General features: G+C 41.2%; 1 protein-coding gene across 1 annotated transcript; it reads left to right on the top strand.

The window, feature by feature from the left end:
• Nucleotides 1-8,878: 8,878 nt before the first annotated feature.
• On the top strand, nt 8,879-15,852 carry LOC139366095 (DNA-directed RNA polymerase II subunit RPB7). The gene is made up of 8 exons (XM_071103194.1): nt 8,879-9,044; nt 11,793-11,902; nt 12,144-12,303; nt 13,163-13,213; nt 13,310-13,375; nt 13,505-13,576; nt 15,235-15,268; nt 15,547-15,852. The coding sequence occupies exons 1-8, from the start codon at nt 9,033-9,035 to the stop codon at nt 15,558-15,560; spliced, it is 519 nt and encodes a 172-aa protein (XP_070959295.1). The 5' UTR covers nt 8,879-9,032; the 3' UTR covers nt 15,561-15,852.
• The last annotated feature ends 140 nt before the right edge of the window (nt 15,853-15,992 follow it).

The raw sequence follows: 15,992 nt of genomic DNA, 5'->3' as shown, positions 1-15,992 counted from the left end.
TCAAATTTATTTATATAGCCCTTTGTACACCCTTCGTAAATCTCAAAGTGCTGTACAGAAACCCAGCCTTAAACACCAAACAGCAAGCAATGCAGGTGTAGAAACACGGTGGCTAGCAAAAACTCCCTAGAAAGGACAAAACCTAGGAAGAAACCTAGAGAGGAACCAGGCTATGAGGGGTGGCCAGTCCTCTTCTGGCTGTGCCGGGTGGAGATTATAACAGAACATGGCCAAGATGTTCAAATGTTCATAGATGACCAGCATGGTAAAATAATAATAATCACAGTAGTTGTCGAGGGTGAGGCAAGTCAGCACCTCAGGAGTAAATGTCAGTTGGTTTTTCATAGCCGATCATTAAGAGTATCTCTACCACTCCTGCTGTCTCCAGAAAGTTGAAAAAAGCAGGTCTGGGACAGGAAGCACGTCCAGTGAACAGGTCAGGATTCCATAGCCGTAGGCAGAACAGTCACTGGCTTCATCAATAAGTGCATCGATGACGTCATCCCCACAGTGACTGTACGTATATACCCCAACCAGAAGCCATGGATTACTGGCAACATCCTCACTGAGCTAAAAGGTAGAGCTGCGGCTTTCAAGGAGTGGAACTCTAACCCGGAAGCTTATAAGAAATCTCACTATGCCCTCTGACGAACCATCAAACAGGCAAAGCGTCAATACAGGACTAAGATCAAATCGTCCTTCACCGGCTCTGATGCTTGTCGGATGTGGCAGGGCTTGAAAAATATTACAGACTACAAATGGAAGCACAGCCGAGAGCTGCCCAGTGACACGGGCCTACCAGACGAGCTAAATTACTTCTATGCTCGCTTCGAGGCAGGTAACACTGAAACATGGATGAGAGCACCAGCTGTTCCGGATGACTATGTGATCAAGCTCTCCGCAACCGATGTGAGTAAGACCTTTAAACAGGTCAACATTCAGAAGGCCGCAGGGCCAGACGGATTACCAGGACGTGTACTCCGAGCATGCGCTGACCAACTGGCAAGTGTCTTCACTGATATTTTCACCCTCTCCCTGTCTTAGTCTGTAATACCAACATCTTCCAAGCAGACCACCATAGTCCCTGTTCCAAATAACACTAAGGTAACCTGCCTAAATGACTATCGACCCGAAGCACTCACGTCTGTAGTCATGAAGTGCTTTGAAAGGATGGTCATGGCTCACATCAACACCATTATCCCAGAAACACTAGACCCACTCTAATTTGCATACCGCCCCAACAGATCCATAGATGATGCAATCTCTATTGCACGCCACACTGCCCTTTCACACCTGGACAAAAGGAACACATTTGTGAGTATGCTATTCATAGACTACAGCTCAGTGTTCAACACCATAGTGCCCTCAAAGCTCATCAGAAAGCTAAGGACCATGGGACTCAACACCTCCCTCTGCAACTAGATTCTGGACTTCCTTACAGGCCTCCCCCGGGTGTTAAGGTTAGGTAACAAAACATCCACCACGCTGATCCTCAACACAGGGGCCCCTCAGGGGTGCGTGTGCAACAGTATAGCTTCTGTCCCCTCGCCCGAACCAGGGACCCTCTGCACACATCAACAACTGACACCCACGAAGCATCGTTACCCATCACGCCACAAAAGCCGCGGCCTTTGCAGAGCAAGGGGAACAACTACTTCAAGGTCCCAGAGCAAGTGGTCACTGACTAAAACGCTATTAGCGCGCACCACCGCTAACTAGCTAGCCATTTCACATCAGTTACATGTGCTCAGTCCCTTCCTGTAGTCCCTGTTCACTCATGACTGCACGGCCAGGCACGACTCCAACATCCTCATTAAGTTTGCCGATGACACAACAGTGGTATGCCTGATCACCAACAACGAAGAGACAGCATATAGGGAGGTGGTCAGAGACCTGGCCGTGTGGTGCCAGGACAACAACCTCTCCCTCAACGTGATCAAGGTGATGATTGTGGACTACAGGAAAAGGAGGACCGAGGACACCCCCATTGTCATCGATGGGGCTGTAGTGGAGCAGGTTGAGAGTTTCAAGTTCCTTGATGTCCACATCACTAACAAACTAACATGGTCCAAGCACAACAAGACAGTCGTGAAGAGGGCACGACAAAACCTATTCCCCCTCGGGACACTGAAAAGATTTGGCATGGATCCTCAGATCCTCCAAAGGTTCTACAGCTGCACCACTACAGAGGGTAGTGCGTACGGCCGAGTACATTCCTGGGGTCAAGCTTCCTGCCATCTAGGACCTCTATACCAGGCGGTGTCAGAGGAAGGCTCTAAAAATGGTCAAAAGTCTCCAGCCACCCTAGCCATAGACGGTTCTTTCTGCTACCACACGGTAAGCGGTACAGGAATGCCAAGTCTAGGTCCAAGAGGCTAACAAACAGCTTCTATCCCCAAGCCATAAGACTACTGAACATCTAATCAAATGGCTACCCAAACTATTTGCATTGCCCCATACCCCCCCTTTTACGCTGCTGCCACTCTCAGTTATCAATGCATACATCACTTTAATTACTCTAACCACATTTATTTATTACTTCAATTACCTCGACTAACCGGTGCCCCCGCACATTGACTCTGTACCGGTACCTCCTGTATATAGCCACCACATTGACTCTGTACCGGTACCCCCTGTATATATCCTCCACATTGACTCTGTATTGGTAACCCCCTGTATATACTGTAGCCTCTGTTGTATTCGGTGCATGTGACAAATAGTACTTGATTTGAAACCATCTCAATTGAGTTGAGGTTGGTTGATTGTGGAGGCCAGCTCATCTGATGTAACACCCCATCTCTCTCTTTCGTGGTCAAATAGCCCTTGCACAGCCTGGAGGTGTGTTGGGTCATTGTCCTGTTGAATAAAAATGATAGTCCCACTAAGCGCAAACCAGATGGGATGGCGTATCGCTGCAGAATGCTGTAGTTGCCATGCTGGTTAAGTGTGCCTTGAATTCTACATAAATCACAGACAGTGTCACCAGCAAAACACACCCACACCATCACACCTCCTCCTCCATGCTTCACGGTGGGAACCACACATGCAGAGATCATCCGTTCAACTACTCTGCATCTCAAAAATACTTTTATTTTTTTTAATTGAACCTTTATTTAACAAGGCAAGTCAGTTAAGAACAAATTCTTATTTACAATGACAGCCTAAACACGGCAGTTGGACCCAAAATTCTCATATTTGGACTCATCAGACCAAAGGAAAGATTTCCACCTATTTGAACAAGAAGGAGTGATGGAGTGCTGCATCAGTTTACCTGGCCACCACAATCACCCAACCTCAACCAAGTTGAGATGGTTTGGGATGAGTTGGACCGCAGAGTCAAGGAAAAGCAGTCGACAAGTGCTTAGCATATGTGTGAACTCCTTCAAGATGGTTGGGAAAAGCATTCCTCATGAAGCTGGTTGAGAGAATAACAAGAGTGTGCAAAGCTGTCATAAAGTTAAAGGGTGGCCACTTTGAAGAATCTCAAATATAACATGTATTTTGATTTGGTTACTACATGATTCCATATGTGTTATTTCATCATTTTGATGTCTTCCCTATTATTCTACAATGTAGAAAATAGTACAAATAAAGAAAAACCCTTGAATGAGTAGGTGTGTCCAAACTTTTGACTGGTACTGGGACCTTTCTCTTGCAGTTCAAAGATGGTGGTAGAAAAAAAAACGGTTGGTTTTATCTTTGTATTTTCTTCTCCCAGATCTATTGTGTTATATTCTCCTAAATTCAATTCACATTTCCACAAACTTCAACGTTTTTCCTTTCAAATGGTACCAATAATATGCATATCCTTGCTTCAGGGCCTGAGCTACAGGTAGTTAGATTTGGGTATGTAATTTAGGCGAAAATTGAAAAAAAGGGGGCTATCCCTAAGAAGGTAACGGATGTGAAATAGCTAGCTAGTTAGCGGTGGTGTGCGCTAAATAGCGTTTCAATCGGTGCTTTCACTCTCTCTGAGACCTTGAAGTAGTAGTTAGTTCCCCTTGCTCTGCAAGGGTTGTGGCTTTTGTGGAGCGATGGGTAACGGTGCTTCGTGGGTGACTGTTGTTGATGTGTGCAGAGGGTCCCTGGTTCACGCGCGGGTATGGGCGAGGGGACGGTCTAAAGTTATACTGTTACACTAGGATAAAGTGGAAGATACAAAAGAGTTTCAGAAACAAGTTATGATGGATGATGATCTCCAGCCCTGTCAGAAGAGAACGCCACCACAAAGCGGTCTGGGGACTCCCACCTGGAAGTGTCTGTAGGTCTTAATAAAAGGGGTTTTAACAATTTAATCCATTTTAGAATAAGGCTGTAATGTAACAAAATGGGTTATTGTGTGTAGATTTATGGGGGGGGGGGGGGGGGGGGGGGGGGGGGGAGACGATTTAAACCATTTTAGAATAAGGCTGTAAGGTAACAACATGCGGATACTGAATACTTTGCGCTGTATATAGATGACTCTGTCTGTCACCATGTACTTGGCAGGGATCTTCTGCTTGATGTATAGGTGTAAGGGGTCGTTGAGGAAGCTATGAACTGTACCTATAGGTATGGGTAAAGTGACGAGGCAACAGCGAATGTGGTGAGTATGAAAGTGTGTGTGCAGACTCAGTGCAAGGTAATTAGTGCAAAAAAGGGCTTGTGTCTGGAGCAGTGCTGTAGCTCTAATATAATTGAATTGTATACAGTTTACAAATACAGTTTGAATTGTATACAGTTTACAAATACAGTTTGAATTGTATACTGTTTACAAATACAGTTTGAATTGAATTGTATACTGTTTACAAATACAGTTTGAATTGTATACAGTTTACAAATACAGTTTGAATTGAATTGTATACTGTTTACAAATACAGTTTAAAATTAATTGTATACTTTTTACAAATACAGTTTGAATTGTATACAGTTTACAAATACAGTTTGAATTGAATTGTATACTGTTTACAAATACAGTTTGAATTGAATTGTATACTGTTTACAAATACAGTTTGAATTGAATACTGTTTACAAATACAGTTTGAATTGAATTGTATACTGTTTACAAATACAGTTTGAATTGTATACAGTTTACAAATACAGTTTGAATTGAATTGTATACAGTTTACAAATACAGTTTGAATTGAATTGTATACAGTTTACAAATACAGTTTGAATTGAATTCTATAATGTTTACAAATACAGTTTGAATTTAATTGTATACTGTTTACAAATACAGTTTGAATTGAATTGTATACAGTTTACAAATACAGTTTGAATTGAATTGTATACAGTTTACAAATACAGTTTGAATTGAATTGTATACTGTTTACAAATACAGTTTGAATTTAATTGTATACAGTTTACAAATACAGTTGGAATTTATTTGCTAAATGTTTTGTTCTTCTCTCTAATCAGTGTGAGCCTGGTGGAGAGCATCCGTGAAGGCCTATTTTATCCACCGCATTCCTCATCCATGCAAAGCATCTCTGCTACATGGACTAACCTACTGATCAGCGCCAACAGCTCTGTGGACATAGCTGCTTTCTACTTCACCCTCCGAGACACTGGCCTGGGACTCACAAAGCCTAGTGCTGCACAGGTAGGAGAATACTGACCTGGGACTCACAGAGCCTTGTGCTGCACAGGTAGGAGAATACTGAACTGGGACTCCTACAGGTAGGAGGAGAAAAGGGTTGATTTTTAACTCATTTTTGGGTTTACCAATCTATTAATTTGTGCTTTCTGTTGTGATGATAATGATGATATACAACTTAAACAAAATCTCAAATGACTTCCCCATTCCAAGAGTACCAGTGGATGTTTAGGATAGCTCTACTGTTACGCTCTTTTGTACATATTTTTATTTTCTCGCACTGATCAGTTATATTTTGATGTGTGGAGATTTTATTATTCTCACTTTGACTTGCATGTGTTTGATTGTTTTTACAGGGAAAACAGGTCTTTATTAAGCAGCTGATGGAACTTGAAGCAAAAGGAGTGAAACTTCAGATTGCTGTTAATGATTCTCAGACTGCTACGGCTGATTTGCGGCTGATTTGATCCAGAACAGGTACATGCAGCAGCGTGTGCACATCTCTCACTGTTGCCACAGCGGGACCCTCTCTCTCATGGGTTTTGTTTATCAGGTTATGCATGCATATTCTGTAAATGACTTGCAAATGACTGATATGTGGTTGTCTGTTCTACCTTAGTTGAATATAATGACTGTGATATGTGGTTGTCTATTCTACCTTAGTTGAATATAATGACTGTGATATGTGGTTGTCTATTCTACCTTAGTTGAATATAATGACTGTGATATGTGGTTGTCTATTCTACCTTAGTTGAATATAATGACTGTGATATGTGGTTGTCTATTCTACCATAGTTGAATATAATGACTGTTATATGTGGTTGTCTATTCTACCATAGTTGAATATAATGACTGTATTCACTCTGAATAAGGGTGTCTGCTAAATGGCCTAAGTGTAAACGCCAGTGTTAAAATACTATATCTTTCAAACAATATATGTTTTAAGATGGCTTGTTATGTGTTTCTAGCCTCCTGCTTCCTTTCCGTGTTCAGGTGCAGAGGTACGGGAAGTGGATCTCCAGTCAGTGACGGGAGGTATCATCCACACCAAGCTGTGGGTCGTGGATCAGAGAAACACCTCTACCTGGCCAGTGCCAACATGGATCCCTCACACAGGTATTTCTGAAAGTACTGATATAAAATACCCTCCTCTCTGGGTCATTTTGTTTTTATAGAAAACATAATCTGAACTGATGAAACAGCATGTCAGTTGGAGTCCAGGCCGTATAAAAGATGAGCCATGTAGGAACTGCTGAAACAGCATGTCAGTTGGAGTCCAGGCTGTATAGAAGCTGCATCTCCTTATCGTATATCTTCCAATGCATTGATTGGTGGATTGATTGTTCATCTCAGGTGAAGGACGTGGGAGTTTCCATGGAGGACTGCAGCTGCCTGGCACAGGTTGCGTTAAGGATATTCGGGGTGTACTGGAACATTGGTGCTCAGAAGAATGGTTCCTTTACCCCCCCCCCCCCCCTTGTGGCCTGCCCGATACTGTGAGTTGGATCTTCTAGCTTTCTGTGTCCCAATTGGCACCCCATTCCCTACATAGTGCACTGCTTTGGACCAGAGCCCTATGGGAGGAAATGGTGTCCTTTGGGACCCCATTCCACTCATATTTTGCATAATGCTACTGATAGTTAAACTTTCCTATTGATTCAGAGCGCTCCACCCCAGATATCAGTATATTGGACGCTCAGATGATCTATCCACCATCCTCACTGTCATCGCAGATGCCCATAGATATGTCTCCATCTCAGTCATGGACTATATTCCACTGTCCCAGTTCACTGAGCCACTCAGGTGACTGTCAGTACTCGAGCAAATCCTAACTTCCACTTGAGTTAAATTTTCACTTCTCCCATTGATATCAATGTCTGAGTGAAAATTTGACTTAAGTGAGAGTTAAGATTCACTCCTCAATGATTCTCTAAATTTATGTAATAGTGTATCATATTTTTTTCATGAGGACAATTATTGGATGTATGTTGTGTATATGTTTTAAACATCTAACCAATCAAGTCCATTTCTGTATTAGGTTCTGGCCTGCGATTGACTCATCCATACGGGCAGCAGCGTGTTCTAGAGGGGTAGAGGTCAACCTACTAGTGAGCTGCTGGTCACACTCTGTTCCTCTTTCCACAGTCCCTGACTGTCCTCAACAGACCTCCCCTGGGTTGCAACATCAATTTGGTACGTTTGCTGTTTCTATGTCTCCGCATTTTTTAAACCATAAAAATACGTGTAGACCGCTGAAGCGAGCACACCATTTTCTTCCCGGAAATGTACCTTACTATTTCCATGATGTGTCCTACAGGAACTGTTTGATTTGCCGTCAACAGCAGAGCAGAAGAAGATCATTTTCTCGAGCGAACCATGCCAAGTACATGGTGAAACTGTCTGCTGTTTTGTTTTACAATATAAACATCACTTTGCATTCTGATGTACACATAAATGTTGACCTGCCATATAAATGCACTAACTTGTATCTTGTATTGTGTGGTCACAGGAACCTCCAACTGGTCAGATAATTATTTCACCCACACTGCAGGTGTTGGGCTGGTGGTGAACCAGACTGGTTCTGTGGTGGCAGAGAGAGAGCAAGAGGAGTTAACAGACTCAGCTACAGGAAGTCTTCTTTAAGGGACTGAACATCTCAATACCCCCAATCCCTTTCCAATGACAATGTCAAACACTGTGGTAGATGATGCTAACGGTGATGACCCATTGCGTATGTCCCAAATCGCACCATACTCCATATATAGTACACTATTTTTTAAACTGAGAAAATAGTGCACTATGTAGGGAATAGGGTGGGTGCCATTTGGGACATATTCCCATATTAGTCTTAGATAATTGTTTTGGCATATACTTCCACTGGTCCTCAGTATGCTGCCTATCACAAGCGCTTACATTGCATTGATTGCTTACAATCAACTACTAATTTCATAATTATGTTCTGTTACACTCAGCATTTTACTGTATATATATTTTAATTTATTGGTGTATACATATTTTCTACTTGAGTTATTTTCTGTAACTTTTTTGCTTCTCAATGGAAGTGTCAACATTGAATGAATCTTGAAGTTCTGTTTTTGATCAATTACTTTTGCTTTGACTGACTGAGACTCAGTGAATCAAGGCATGTGTTGTCTATATGGGAAAAGTCTGATGGCCTGTCAGTGTCATGTCGGATGCATTTTTGTCTTATGTCATCTGTTGCTTCTTTTTAAAACCAAACCTTATTTTTAAGCCCACGAATCCTTGTCTTGAATCATAATTGGACCAAAAAGCTGTGAATCTAATGCTCCGGAAGTAAAACTTTTTCCAGAAGTCAAACATTACCGTCTTCCTGTGATGTGCCGCTGGACTTAAATAATCATTCAGAAAAAGATAACCATTACTTGCTGATAAATTAAACAGCTGGCTACAATCAAGTAGGCGTCAGCGGGAAATCATGTTTTATCATGTAAGATGTTCGATTTGTATGATATTGTGACGATAATACCCATGGCTAACTATGCTATCGCTAGTCGGTTGGCTAGCTAACTGCTCTGTTAACTATTACCAAAATGAAAACCTAAACGTTCCATAATAGCATATTTAACTGTTTGATGCATGTCTGGCGATGATATTTTAAGAAAGCTACATGTTACTTTAGGGTGTTTTCACACATGGACCCTTTCAGCCAATGTTTGTGAACTCCATGTGTTTTTTGTGTGTGCTGTGTGATACACACCAAAGGAACTCCGACCCCTTCAAAGAGCCCCCCCGAAGCGAACCGAATTGAGGCCATCTCGAGAGGTGATCTGAGTTCGATTCGCTTGAATTACGCGGCCCGGTTCCCGTTTTTAGGATAACGTGAATTTAAAGCTCCCCAATGTTCGCTTGTCATTATTCACGCAACACACACTAGACTACTTCAACAACACCGTTAACCCCTGCCATGATTCCTCACACTGGAGTCACAAAAGAGAGATGATGTGCAGGGAAATTTGTAGTTAATTTTTTTTTTTTGCAATATGTGATCAATAGGCTGAGAGCTTCATACGCTATTCTAATAGTGTGAGAAGACAATATATTTGGTGAGAATCGCAACATTGGGTACAAAATATATTCTCGTTTTTAAAGGGGCAGCAGCCTACCTTGGGTGTACAATTTTCAATTACATTATTATTTATTCTGCAGTTATTATCCTACTATTTATTTTGTTAGCCATCAAATGTACATGTTAACAGTATCTTCCGATTAGAAGGATATCTAATGGTAGCAGTCGGATAACACATTCTGATTGAATGGCTTGTCTTGCACTTTGTAAAAACCCAGAGTGAATGTTGGAAAAATATATTGGTTCCTTTCTTAACATAGCAATGTGAAAGCAAAGAGGACTCTGTCCACAAAATAGGTGAAGTGAACTGGCAAAAGAGTTGAGTCCTCATTCAAATGCAAGGGCAGTGTGAATACAAAGATACCTGAGTTCTTTAGCTTTTTTTTTTTTTTTTACCCCAGAGTTCACTTTAAAGAGGACTATATGTGAAAACACCTTTAGACTCAATGAAAGTAACTGCTGTCATTCTTAGCTATAAACAGTATGACTTGTTCAGTACTAAGTTACCCACTGTAAAAACAAATTGTACACTAACTATATATACAGTACCTATCAAGTTTGGACACCTACTCATTCAAGTGTTTTTAGTTATTTTGACTATTTTATACATTGTCGAATATAGTGAAGACATCAAAACTATGAAATAACACATATGGAGTCATGTAGTAACCAAATAAAATATATTTTTGTTTTTTTTATTCTTCAAAGTAACCACCCTTTTCCTTGATGACAGTTTTGCACACTTGACATTCTCTCAACCAGCTTCATGAGGTAGTCACCTGGAATGCATTTCAATTAACAGGTGTGCCTTGTTAAAATGTCATTTGTGGAATTTTTTCCTTAATGCGTTAGAGCCAATCAGTTGTATTGTGATAAGGTAGGGGTGGTATACAGAAGATAGTCCTATTTGGTAAAAGACCAAGTCCATATTATGGCAAGAACAGCTCAAATAAGCAAAGAGAAACAACAGTCCATCATTACTTCAAGAAATGAAGGTCAGTCAAACAGTACAAATGTCAATAACTTTGGAAGTTTCTTCAAGTGCAGTCGCAAAAACCATCAAGCGCTATGATGAAACTAGCTCTCATGAGGACCGCCACAGGAAAGGAAGACCCAGAGTTACCTCTGCTGCAGAGGATAAATTCATTAGAGTTAAATGCTTCACAGAGTTCAAGTAACAGACACATCTCAACATCAACTGTTCAGAGGAGACTGCGTGAATCAGGCCTTCATGGTCGAATTGCTGGAAAGAAACCACTACTAAAGGACACCAATAATAAGAAGAGACTTGCTTGGGCCAAGAAACACAAGCAAGGAATATTAGACCAGTGGAAATTTGTCCTTTGGTCTGATGAGTCCAAATTAGAGATTTTTGGTTCCAACCTCTGTGTCTTTGTGAGACACGGAGAAGGTGAATGGATGATCTCTGCATGTGTGGTTCCCACTGTGAAGCATGGAGGAGGAGGTGTGATGGTGTGGGGGTGCTTTGCTGGTGAACCTGTCGGTGATTTATTTAGAATTCAAGGCACACAACCAGCTGATTACCACAGCATTCTGTAGTTATACGCCATCCCATCTGGTTTGAGCTTAGTGGGAGCCCCCCCGAAGGGCAATGACCCAACACACACCTCCAGGCTGTGTATGGGCTATCTGACCAAGAAGGAGAGTGATGGAGTGCTGCATCAGATGACCAGGCCTCCACAATCACCCAACCTCAACCCAGTTGAGATGGTTTGGGATGAGTTGGACCGCAGAGTGAAGAAAAAGCAGCCAACAAGTGCTCAGCATATGTGGGAACTCCTTCAAGACTGTTGGAAAAGCATTCCTCATGAAGCTTGTTGAGAGAATGCCGAGAGTGTGCAAAGCTGTCATCAAGGCAAAGGGTGGCTACTTTGAAGAATCTAAAATCAAAAATATATTTTGGTTTGTGTAGCACTTACTTGGTTACTTGGTTACTACATGATTCCATATGTGTTATTTCATAGTTTTGATGTCTTCACTATTATTCTACAATGTATAAAATAGTAAAAATAAAGAAAACTATTGAATGATTAGGTGTGTTTATTAACTTTTGACTGGTACTATATATATATATATGATCATTCACAGATTTCCCTGGAGCATGAGATCCTGCTCCACCCTCGGTACTTTGGTCCCAATCTCCTGAACACTGTGAAACAAAAGCTCTTCACAGAAGTGGAGGGAACATGCACAGGAAAGTGAGTAGTATTGAGCCAGGGAAGCTTCCCTTTCATTAACCTGGAACCCACACTCAGTATTGCTCAGTGTAGTGAAACAAAGTCATATTCAGTTTGGACTTCAGGCTACATTTCAACGTAGACAAGAGACCACAAATTGTCTTTACAGTTTGCACACTTCCACAACACTGGGCAGGTTGTTTTGACCAGTAACACATTGATATGCTTGTTCAGTTATTGACTCAGTAATTCCCTGTTTCAGATATGGATTCGTCATTGCGGTGACCACCATTGACAACATTGGTGCAGGTGTCATCCAACCGGGCAGGGGATTTGTGCTTTACCCTGTCAAGTACAAGGCTATTGTCTTCCGTCCATTCAAAGGCGAGGTGGTAGATGCCGTGGTTACCCAGGTCAACAAAGTAAGGAAACAAAACAAGGGCTCCTTCCCAAATGGAAATCTATTCCCTTATGTCAGGGGTCATCAACTAGATTCAGCCGCTGGACGATTTAAGAAATATTACAAATAATTTGTTGCCTGCAAATTGATCGTATTGAAGCCCAAACAGATATAATATTTGACTAAAACATTATTTCAAACCTTGCTACCGTTTCTATACAATCACATATCTCTCTACTATGCATGGGAATACTTTGGAATATATTTCCAACATTTAAATCCAAGCTAATTTGCTGGTGTTTTTATAGTCTTTTATCCCCAACAATTAATTATTTTTTGGGGGGGCCAAATAAAATAATCCGTGGGCCAAATTCATTGTTCTAGGTACAAAAGATTATGTACAAATGTAAAAAATTTAAATAATAAATATTGTATATGAAAACTATCTGAGAGGTTGCCCTGAAAACATGGAGTGCTGACAGACAGTCACCTGAGTGGCTCAGTGACCTGGGACGTTGGAAGATAGTCTATGACTGAGATGTAGACATATTTTTGTGCGTCTGCCATGACGGAAAGGATGGGGGATAGATCGTCTTGAGCGTCCATAAGTTGATATTTGAAGCGGATCACTCTGAAACAATGGGACAGTTTAACCATCAGTAGCATTATGCAAAAGGGTTAGCTCTTCAGACTGTGTGGAACAATAACATCCTATTCCCTTTATAGTGCACTACTTTTGACCAGAGTCAATAGGGTGCAATTTGGGACACAACCAAATCTCCTTTGATCTCATTACCATCTGAAATAAGGATTGACAATAATAGATCATATTGTTTTCATGGTGAAATTTAAAATAATTTAAGATGTCCTGTTCTTTTCAGGTTGGACTGTTCACAGAGATCGGCCCCATGTCCTGTTTCATCTCTCGTCACGTAGGTCCACATGGAAATGTCTCCTTTTAGTTGTTGAATGGTTTTCATCAGGAACTCTTTAATAAATGTCAATGTGGTTACTTACTGTTTCTGCAGTCCATTCCCTCAGAGATGGAGTTTGACCCCAACTCAAATCCTCCCTGTTATAAGACCACTGATGAGGTGAGATCTAAAACTTGTTCTTTACTAAATAGTGGTGGTTTGGTTGTCATTTTACTAACTTAATATTTAGTAAACACAACTCTTGGATTACATGTCTTCTTATTAAGGATTCTGTCTTCTCCACATTAGGACATTGTAATCCAACAGGATGATGAGATTCGGTTAAAGATCGTGGGAACAAGAGTGGATAAAAACGACATTGTGAGTATGCTGTCAAATCCCCGTCAACTAAGGATGCTACCTGACAGACCTATACAATGGATTCAGACCCCTTGACCTTTTCTACATGTTATTACGTTACAGCCTTATTCTAAAATGGATTAAATACATTTTTAAAAAATCAGCAATCTACACACAATACCCTATAATAACAAAGCGAAAACAGGTTTTTAGAAATGTTTACTAATTTATTAAAAATAAAAAAACAGAAGTATTCAGACCCTTTGCCCTATGAGACTCAAAATTGAGCTCGGATGCATCTTGTTTTCAATGATCATCCTTGAAAAGTTTCTACAACTTGATTGGAGTCCACTTCTGGTAAATACAATTGATTGGACATGTTTTGGAAAGGCACACACCTGTCTATATAAGGTCCCACAGTTGACAGTGCATGTCAGCAGAAAAACCAAGCCATGAGGTCAAACAAATTGTTCGTAGAGCTCCGAGACAGGATTCTGTCGAGGCACCGAGCTGGGGAAGGGTACCAAAAAATGAAAGTGGCCTCTTTCATTCATAAATGGAAGAAGTTTGTAACCACCAAGACTCTTCCTAGAGCTGAGCACCCGGCCAAACGGAGCAATCGGGGGGAGAAGGGCCTTGGTCAGGGAGGTGACCAAGAACCCGATGCTCACTCTGACAGAGCTCTAGAGTTCCTCTGTGGAGATGGGAGAACCTTCCAGAAGGACAACCATCTCTGCAGCACTCCTCCAGTCAGGCCTTTATGGTAGAGTGGCCAGACGGAAGCCACGTCTAAGTAAAAGACACATGACAGCATGCTTGGAGTTTGCCAAAAGGCACATGAAGGACTCTCGAACCATGCGAAACAAGATTCTCTGGTCTGATGAAAGCCAAGATTGGCCTGAATGCCAAGCGTCACGTCTGGAGGAAACCTGGCACCATCCATATGGGGAAGCATAGTGGTGGCAGCATCACGTTGTGGAGATGTTTTTCAGGAGATTAGGAGACTGAGAGACTAGTCAGGATCAAAGGAAAGATGAACAGAGCAAAGTACAGAGATCCTTGATGAAAACCTGCTCCAGAACAACGACCCTAAGCATACAGCTAAGACAATGCATGGGTGGCTTTGGGACACATCTCTGAATGTCCTTGAGTGGCCCAGCCAGAGCCCGGACTTGAACCCGAGCGAACATCTCTGGAGACACCTGTAAATAGCTGTGCAGCAACGCTCCCCATCCAACCTGACAGAGCTTGAGAGGATCTGCAGAGAAGAATGGGAGAAACTACCCAAGTACAGGTTTCCCAAGCTTTTAGCATCATACCCAAGAAGACTCAAGGCTGTAATTGCTGCTAAAGGTGCTTCAATAAAGTCCTGAGTAAAGGGTCTGAAGAATTTATTTTAATGTGATATCCTGTTTTTAATTTCTTATAAATTAGCAAAAGTTCTAAAAAACTGTTTTTGCTTCACCATTATAAGGTATTGTGTGTAGATTTGTTTTCCCCCTCATCAATGTAATCAATCATAGAATAGGGCTGTAACGTAACAAAATGTGAAAAAGTCAAGGTGTCTGAATACTTTCTGAAGGCCCAGTATATCCTCACATCTAAAGTAGGAAATATTTCCATGGTCTCATTCATCTCCGTAAAGAGCAATGTTGAATATTTGCTTTCCTCTTTTTCAGTTCGCTATTGGATCCCTCATGGACGATTACCTGGGTATGTTGTTTTCACTTTTATTAGTCTTCTTTTTTTAGGAAGAGTCTTGGTGGTTACAAACTTCTTCCATTTATGAATGAAAGAGGCCACTTTTCATTTTTTTTGGTACCCTTCCCCAGCTCGGTGCCTCGACAGAATCCTGTCTCGGAGCTCTACGGACAATTTGTTTGACCTCATGGCTTGGTTTTTCCTCTGACATGCACTGTTATTTTTTTTATTTTTTTTAAAAGATTGAATTGATCTGCAAATCATTTTTTTTTCTCTCTTTCTCTTCTCAGGTCTTGTCAGCTGATGTCCCTGCAGTGCTATGCTGATGTATCAACATACATCCCTCATATTTTATGTAAATGCCTCGACAATACAGTACTGTCAGTACAAATATTTTTCTAGGTTGATAATGTGGTATTGCTACAAATCCTGTACTAAGTGGGGACACCGTATGAATACATACTGTTGAAACCACACAGAGCCTGTTGATAAGCAGGTGGTTATGTTGCTGTATCGTCTGAGTTGCCCTTCCAGTTGCTGTTGTTTATTGTATTTCTACAACTTGAACTGGAAATAAATGTTTATTTTTTTGGTAATGTTGACCTTGTCTTCATTGAATGTTTTACAAAATATGTTTTGCATTGAGGTCTGCTTCATTTCGTATGTGTTGTGCTTTTTAAAATACACACAAATAACAAATGGGATACAGACCTATCCATCACATTCAATCAATGGA

This window comes from Oncorhynchus clarkii, chromosome 14, assembly GCF_045791955.1.
Source record: "Oncorhynchus clarkii lewisi isolate Uvic-CL-2024 chromosome 14, UVic_Ocla_1.0, whole genome shotgun sequence".
NCBI lineage: Eukaryota > Metazoa > Chordata > Actinopteri > Salmoniformes > Salmonidae > Oncorhynchus > Oncorhynchus clarkii.
The sequence above is the reverse complement of the archived record's forward strand: the minus strand, read 5'-3'. Positions and strand labels throughout refer to the sequence as shown.

Excerpts from the sequence above, each read along its gene's own strand:
- LOC139366095 (XM_071103194.1), top strand. Across the intron at positions 12,304-13,162 it reads TGGTTACCCAGGTCAACAAA|GTTGGACTGTTCACAGAGAT; the intron begins GTAAGGAAACAA and ends TGTTCTTTTCAG. Across the intron at positions 13,376-13,504 it reads GTTATAAGACCACTGATGAG|GACATTGTAATCCAACAGGA; the intron begins GTGAGATCTAAA and ends TCTCCACATTAG.